This window comes from Arachis duranensis, chromosome 4 (genome assembly GCF_000817695.3).
Source record: "Arachis duranensis cultivar V14167 chromosome 4, aradu.V14167.gnm2.J7QH, whole genome shotgun sequence".
Classification (NCBI taxonomy): Eukaryota; Viridiplantae; Streptophyta; class Magnoliopsida; order Fabales; family Fabaceae; genus Arachis; species Arachis duranensis.
This window is the reverse complement of record NC_029775.3, coordinates 108,047,637-108,055,600: the sequence shown is the minus strand read 5'-3', so window position 1 is coordinate 108,055,600 and position 7,964 is coordinate 108,047,637. Positions and strand designations below refer to the sequence as shown.

General features: G+C 37.5%; 1 protein-coding gene across 1 annotated transcript; it reads right to left on the bottom strand.

The window, feature by feature from the left end:
• Positions 1 to 2,689: 2,689 nt before the first annotated feature.
• LOC107485721 (FT-interacting protein 3-like) lies at positions 2,690 to 5,964 on the bottom strand. Its single transcript, XM_016106259.3, has one exon. It carries the CDS (start codon positions 5,908 to 5,910, stop codon positions 2,854 to 2,856), a length of 3,057 nt encoding a protein of 1,018 aa, XP_015961745.1. The 5' UTR covers positions 5,911 to 5,964; the 3' UTR covers positions 2,690 to 2,853.
• Positions 5,965 to 7,964: the final 2,000 nt, after the last annotated feature.

Genomic DNA, 7,964 nt, shown 5'->3' with positions numbered 1-7,964 from the left:
ATAAATAAGCACATGAAAATATAATTATAGTCTAATCTAAACTTTAAAATATCATTCAAATTAAAAGTACTACATAAACCAAATGTTATAATCTCATTCAAATACAAATTCAAAGTTTAAAAGTCAACAAACAACCAATCAAACCTAACATAGCATCATCAAAATGATCCAAGTTTGTCATCAATCATCAAAATCCTCCATAATTTGCTGCAGATTTGCCTCATTGATCTCATCACCTTCATTTCCACTACTTGGACCAGAAAAAGCAAGTGGTGCAGCATAAAATGTACTAGTACTACCACCACCACCACCTTGATCCAAATCAGCATCAATCTCATCTAAGAAAATATAACACATTATCAATAAATTAAAGATAAAAGCTATTGTAATTTATTGTCTGATCAATAAACTATAATACTCACGAAGCAAGTCTTCAATATTACTTGGAAGATCAGGCTCTTTTTCAACAACCTCTTCCGTCACCCAAAAATCAACCTTATCAATAGTTTCAATATCGATTGGATCATATTGCGACTTTTGCTTTCTTTTTTTTCTTTCATTCCTAACAAATTAAATACAATAGATGATAAGCCTAGTATATTAGCTATACAAAATTTAATGATATGAAATGAAAGGATGAAATATAGATTACCTGGATTTAAGACGCAAATTATATGTAACATACACAATATCACTTAGCCTATTATGCTCCAATCTATTCCTTCTTGTTGTATGAATTTGATCAAAAAGACTCCAATTCCTTTCACACCCTGAAGAAGCAGATGCTTAGCTAAGAATGTGAACTGCCATGTTTTGTAAACATGGAGCAGAACCACCAGACAAGCTCCACCATTCATCTACAAGTTACAATCCCATAGCTCAAGTATTAGTTATCAAATTAAGGAAACGAAAACATAAAATAAGTAAATAACTAAAGCTTATTATCAAACAGATATTATTACCAGGTTGAAGTTTTTTTGCAGCTGGAACAGCTTCAGGCCTATCAAAGCTTTCCTTTCGATCTCTATATAAGTGCATTTCTTTCATTGCCTCAACTGAATCTAAATTATTAACCTTGCAATGCAATGTAACAAGATCAAGTAAAGCTCGCATGACATCAGGTGATTCTCTATAATTTTTAGAAAAAAAGCACTCAGGATTCAAGAAATAGGCTGCTGCGTGAAGATTTTTTTCAAATGTTTGTCCCATCTTGAGTTGATAATCTCTGTGTAAGGTTGATATGCACTCTTCCTATGCTTGAACATTTCTTTGATTCCATTTTCTGACCTCAGCATACCTTCATAAACAATTCCCAATGATGGTTTATCATCGGCATCTACAAACCTCAGCAATTTAATCTACGGACTCACAATTTAGCATACAGTAAAACAATCATCCCAAAATTTATTGTCTAGGATAATTGCACTCACAGCTCTACCATTAGCACTCCTTCCTAATTTGTGTCCGGTAAAGTGTGTATCAACAACCAATTGTTGTAATTCCGATTTGCGCTCAAAGATACTCATCAATGTGAGGAAGACAGTGGCAAAACGAGTTGGACCTGGACGAACAATCTCCTTCCAATTATCTTTTTGTCTTTGCCAGGACAAGAACACCGTATGATTATATACAAACACAGTAATCTTCGAAGCACATGTTGCAAGGCTAGAAATATGTGGCATGCTGCTTATATCTTTTAGAATAACATTCAAGCAATGAGCAGCACAAGGTGACCAGTGAATATTTTCAAATTTCTTACTAATAAGCCTACCAGCAGTGAATATTTTCAAATTTCTGACGGTGGGAAGGTGCTGACTGCGCGAGGTATTGGAAGGCGCGACGGACCTAACGGCGCCACGGAGCTGACGGCGCGACGCTGGTGACGGCGTGAGGTGAGTGCGGCTGCGGTGAGTGCGTTGAGGGCCTCGTGGAGTCGTGGGTGACTGGGTGTTGTTCTGTTCTGTGGGAGGCTGGAGTTGAGAACTGAGAAGCTGGAGGAAGTGGAGGCTGCGAAGGGGAAAAGGGAATTAGGGTTCCCTCAACACAAAACGGCGGCGTTTTGCTGCAAGGTTAAAAAACCGGCCGGGTCCCAGTTCGGTTTGACCGACCGGTAACCGTCCAGTTCGTCGGTTCAAGTCCAGTTTTCAGTTTTTGCGGTTTTTCTTATTATCCGAACCGCTTCAACGACCGGTTCACGGTTCGACCAGCCGGTTCGAACCGATTTTCAGAACATTAGATAGAAACCAATATTTTTCTTTTTTCCACTTCACCTCTCTTCCAAGAAAAATACAATAAAATGAGATTCATGTGAGGATTGAACCGTGATTATTAATCTGCGAGACATGACTAGTTTATGATCTAACTATTTCATCTGATTAGTTTGGCCTGAATTTTAGAGTAGTTAATATGACGATGATATACTAAATAACATAAAATTGTTAAGAATGTTTAATCATATTAAAAGAATTAAGGACTTTGCCGAAAATTTTCTAATTATAAATTTTTTTATAAATAACTTTTGAAACTTTTAATAGTACATCACGCCAATGTTTAACCATAGTAAAGTAGAGATGAATTAAAGACTTTAATGAAAAAGTTTTAATTATAACTTTTCTTAAAATAATTTTTGCATCTACGTAATGAGAACCAAGAAAATTAATTAGTTGTGATAACATCTACATCTACTAAATAAGGGTAAAAATTTCCGATAAAAAATATATATTTGTATGAAGGTCCATGACTCAATGAACCAAGACATAATATATACATGAAAAAAATTGTACAACAGCACTGCCAATAAAAACTTGAAAAATCCATATTCAAACATTGGCAGCAGAAAAGAAAGTGATGTATCTACAACATGCTATCCGTAAGAGCAGGCAGCCTGCGGAAGAAATTAACAGGTGCTGGTGGTGTCTTACTCCTAAGCTTAGGATGTCTCATCAAATAAAATCCAACGGCAATAAACATCAGCTGCAAAGGCACAACATAAAGCACAATTGCAGCCACAATGCAGAACACCATAAATATCGCCGTGGCGCGTGGATCGCGCCAGTTTATAAGCGCGTGCAGCCTCTCCCCTTGGGCCGCTATGTCTCCAACCACGTTCTGGACTCGTCCGGCCAGGCTTCTCAACCGATCATACCTCCACCGGACGAGGTCCGAACTCCTCGTGGTTGGAAACGTGTCCATTTCCTCATCCAGCTCATCAGGATTCGCCACGTCAGCACAAGAAAGCCTTGTGTCCATGTGTGGCGGGTACCTGGGTCGAAACCTCCATTTCCACATTCCTATAACAAACATGTAGAGAAATATTGTTGGTAGAATCAGTTCAGGGAAGCAAACTAGCATAAGAAAAAGAATGTGCACAAGAACCGTTGTAACCGAATTCTTCCACGTGGAAATCTCCCCAAGCCACCCTGCAACCGAAATTAGTCCTGAGAAAACGTTTTTCAGACGGTTGAAATTCGCCTTGCTTCGCCTCATGCTCCATAAATGTGAATCTGAGTCAGACAAGTACTCAACTACCTCCTTCCTAAGAGGCGGCTCGGCGCGACTCAGCCGCGCCGAAACAATTATCACAGCCTGCTGTTTCAGCCTGTCCTGTTCTATAATATTAAGTGGCTTGACATAATGCATCTTTGGCAAATGAGGCTTGAAATATAAATTCAACATGTTAACGAATGATGTGCACGAGAATCGAATTGCCAAATGAATTTCACCCATCTTCTTCACACCAGAATTATGAAGCATTAACAATGGATAGGTATGCGTGTAGATTCGGCCGGATTCTAGCGTCGATAGCCTTATCCGAACCTTGCCAATCTTTGAATCTCTGTTGCCATTTCCATTAGAGCTACTTACCTGTCCATTATCAAAAACTCCAAGAGTTAGAACCGTGGAAGGATCATAAACCTCCCAAGTGTATTGCTCATTGAATTTTGGACTAATGCTGCCTATAACCGTCCGCGTTCGCACCCATTTCTGGCCGTATTTCGCGACACAGTAGGCGTCCGAGGTTCCCCTGCCTTCTCTGGTCTTCATTGGTATCACATTAGCATCTAAAATCCCAAGTTCCAAGACACCAATTTGTTTCTTCCATAGCACTCTTGTTGAAGGCCTAAGATCACTGCTATAATAAGTAGACTCATCAAGAACATGGTATCCACCTTCTAGAAAAACATTCACATGGATTCTACTGAAGAACTTGTCTTTGTCCTTCTCTTTCTGTTTTCCATTCTCCATGTCCCTAGCAGATGACATGGATTTCTCCAAAGGATACCATCTGCTCCGGATGGGACGATCGTCTGCGCGCTTGTCAATTGATCCGACAGGGATAATCACATTGCCAATAGTCTCATCTTTGTTGTTTCCAAGGCGATCTTCGACAGTAAGGATCAAAGGCTCTTCAAAAGGCTCAGCTGCAACCAACATCAAATCTTGATTCCACTGAGGATTCATCATTCTTGATTGAACTGGTCTAGTCTTCAAGATTTGGTTACCAATCTGTACCTTGACATATGCATCTGGTATTCTTGATTTCTCTGATGGAACTAAATCTTGTGCCTCTATTACTTTAACTCTCACATACCATAACCGTGGCGAATGGTAAACTTTCGACCGGATTTGAGCATAGTGAGAAGAAGAAGAGCTTCCATTAGGAGATATGGCATCAGAATGCCAAGCATCAGGAAAAGCTTCGTCGGCCTGAGAGCCGTACCAGACTGCAAGCATTATCTCCCCATTGTTCTTTTCACCTTTCTTGTTTTCAATCCGGTACCATTCTGGAGCTAGAGGACTATCCGGCGGAGTGCGCCGGGGAACATCATAGAGATTGAACTTCACATTCCCAACTACATCATCTAGCACCACATCCTTGTCTTTCACCACAACTTCAAGAATTGATGACTGAAGATTCTCCTTTGCAAAGGCAAAAACTTGGTTCCATTCAGGACTTTGGTTTTTCTCAAAGTGGTTTGTGGTCCCTTTGAAGTTTCCAATCTTCACCTCAACATAGGGATCAAGGCTTCCAGTTACATCCATGGATGGAAGATCTCGAGCTTTAACAACTCGGACGAAAAGGTACTCCATTGGTTCAACAAGATCATAGGTGCTGGCCGGTATATTTCCTCGAATCACCCTTCCACCAACCACTTTTCCCCCTCCAAGAACAGGACTAGTCTCTCTAACAACATGATCAACTGGTGATGCTGAGCCTGCAAATGCATTCATAACTTTTGCAGCAGGTTTTGCAGATTTCATCTCATTCATGGAAAATGATACATTAGGCATGCCAGCAGCAGCAGCCGCTGCAGCCGAATTAGGCTGCTGCTTTTCGCCTTTATTCGATTTAGCAATGTTATGGAATGTGTGCCTATTTGGCTGAGTTTTCTTAATTGGAATTTCTCTAAGGACTGGATCAGGGAATGGTAATTGTGTTTGATCTTGCATTGGAATGTGATATGTGTTATTCTGAAAGAAATCGGGAAGAGGGTTTGAAGCTCTCATAGAATTGTCATTTGTAACATACACCTTCAAACCAAGTTCTCCTTGTACCTTAGAAAAGAAACGTTTCTTTTCAAGAGGGTAGTGGAGAAGAACAGCATCAGAATACGAGACGAAGGAGGTTCCGGTTAGCCGGACTTTACCAAGGAAGACTTTTGAGCCATTGGTTTTGTTGTAGTGATATACAAAGGCTTCAAGATTGAGGCTTGGTATCATGCTTGGATCAGTGATGTTGAAGTAAAAGGTCTCATCCCAAACAGGACTCAGATCTTTCTCTTTAGTCGTCGTGTGAAATTTCTGGCCGTCAAATTGAAGCTCGACGAAAGGGCTAGATGAGCCTTCACCATCTTTTGGAGCAAGGTCATGAGCACTAACAACTTCTACAGCAAGTTTGAGATTGTTCATTGGTTCCAATGATTTGGATGAAAGAAATGTTTAGGCAGAACCTGAAAAAAGGAACATGGATAACTTGATATCCAAGATCAATATATATAGTATTGTATTAAAATTTGTCTATACTTTCCTATTAATATGCAATCAAGCAAAACCATGCTGATTTTTTTTAAAGACATTAGTTTCAATTTTCAAAGTCTGATTATGTCTGCATAAAATATAGTTTTGTCTTTATTTAAAAGATTGATTGATATTCTCATAGTTTGACTAATTCCACAAACCACAAAGCCAAGAAAACAATGGAATATTCAACTAAAACTTTATTGTTTGTTCTTCATTGAAAATCAGAAATCTTGGTAAATTCATAGAAGCACAACAGTCTACTCCATCCAAAAGAAAATAGAGAAAAAAAGAATCAGCACAAGTTACGAATTAACTATGACTCTTCAATTGTTAATTTCGAATTGTAGATAAGGAAGCAAAAGAAAGAAGAAAACAGTGTCGTGGAAAGCAAGTAATGCTTCAAGCACAAGCAAGGCACAGAAAGATTCTGAAAGTATCAACCGAACCAATTAATTATATAACCTTCTTCTCTGTGTCAAAAAGCAAGACAAGAATATAAAAAAAATCCCTTTCTTATCATCAACAGAAAATTACAGAATTTGAGAAAAAGGATTAAACTTTCAATCTTTTGATTACTAATAAGTAGTAAGAATAGCAACTCAGTATAACCCTAAAAAAAAAAACTAAGAGTCAGTTAATTAAGAAGTGGGAAAAAGAATAAAACAGAAACAACATATATATGCAAAAAAAAAAAAAACAGAGAATTGAATATTCAAGGTGCCAAGAAGAAGAAGAAGAAGTGAACAAAAAGAAGGTATAATAAGCAAGGGGAAGGGGTTGATAGAGAGAAAAAATCAGAAGAGAGAAACTTATAGAGCAAGAAAAAGGAGGAGGAAGAACGGGGTATGACATTTCTTCTGGGATGGTTCGTTGAAAACGAGTGCAAGAGGTATTATGAATTGACCTCCGAATACAAAAATATTTATATGCAAAGTGCAAACCATTTATCTTTTTGACAAAAATATTGTGACATTTGGATTAGGGCGTTTGAATTGGTCTAAACATGAAATTAAAAAAATTCCATCATTTTGAGAGAAAAAATTTCAATAAACATCACTTACAATATTATTTTTGTACTATTTAAATACCAAAATTAAAATAATATTGTTTTACAAAATTTAATGTAACATCTGACTCTTTAGTCAGTATTCTTCTAATGTGCATTGAAAAACATTTTAAAAACTAATATAAATCTAAAATTTGAAGACTAAATAGAAATAATTAAAATTTAAAAAATTAAATTGGGATTAATGTATAAATTTAAAAAATAAATTAAGATTATCTCAAAAATATTAAAAAATTGTGAAAGTGATGTATAATAATTAATAGCCTAATAGGAGTATCATATTAGAATATGATTACACAGGGAGCGGAGAGACAAAGGAAAGAGTTGTGAGAATTTGCATGTCCGTTATTGTTTGAATTTTCGCATTTTGGAAGAACATTCACATTCCACGACAACTTAGGCTTCGCTCTGATTTGCGACTTCGCGTTGTTTGTTTGTCCATTGTCCCACTTTTGAGCGCGTAACTCAAATGCCTCTCTCAAATCATTACACGTGTTCTTTTTCTATTTGATCATTACCAAGTGCAAGATCTTTCGTCTCATTGGGAAACATCATTTGTGTCAAACCCTAGGTTGCTTTGAACTCTCCACTGTGAATCCGTTTTCATTCCTATTCCATCTTCAACTCACGTTCCCAAAACACATCTTTTTTTATTGAAACGTATGGAGGAGTGGATGGTGATGTCTTTACACATTAAAAATAAAAATGAAATGTAACCATCGCCAGGTAGAATTAATGAATTATTGATGTTTCTAAAATTGGAAAATCAATATAATTTACCGTTAGGTAGGTAATATTTCTTTTTGTCACGATGATGTTTGAACAATCAAGGTACTCCACTCATGCGCCAAGTGGCCTTGAACTTGAAATAAAGATA

Bases quoted from the DNA above. Each gene is read 5' to 3' on its own strand.
- LOC107485721 (XM_016106259.3), bottom strand. From the start codon at position 5,910: ATGAACAATCTCAAACTTGCTGTAGAAGTTGTTAGTGCTCATGACCTT.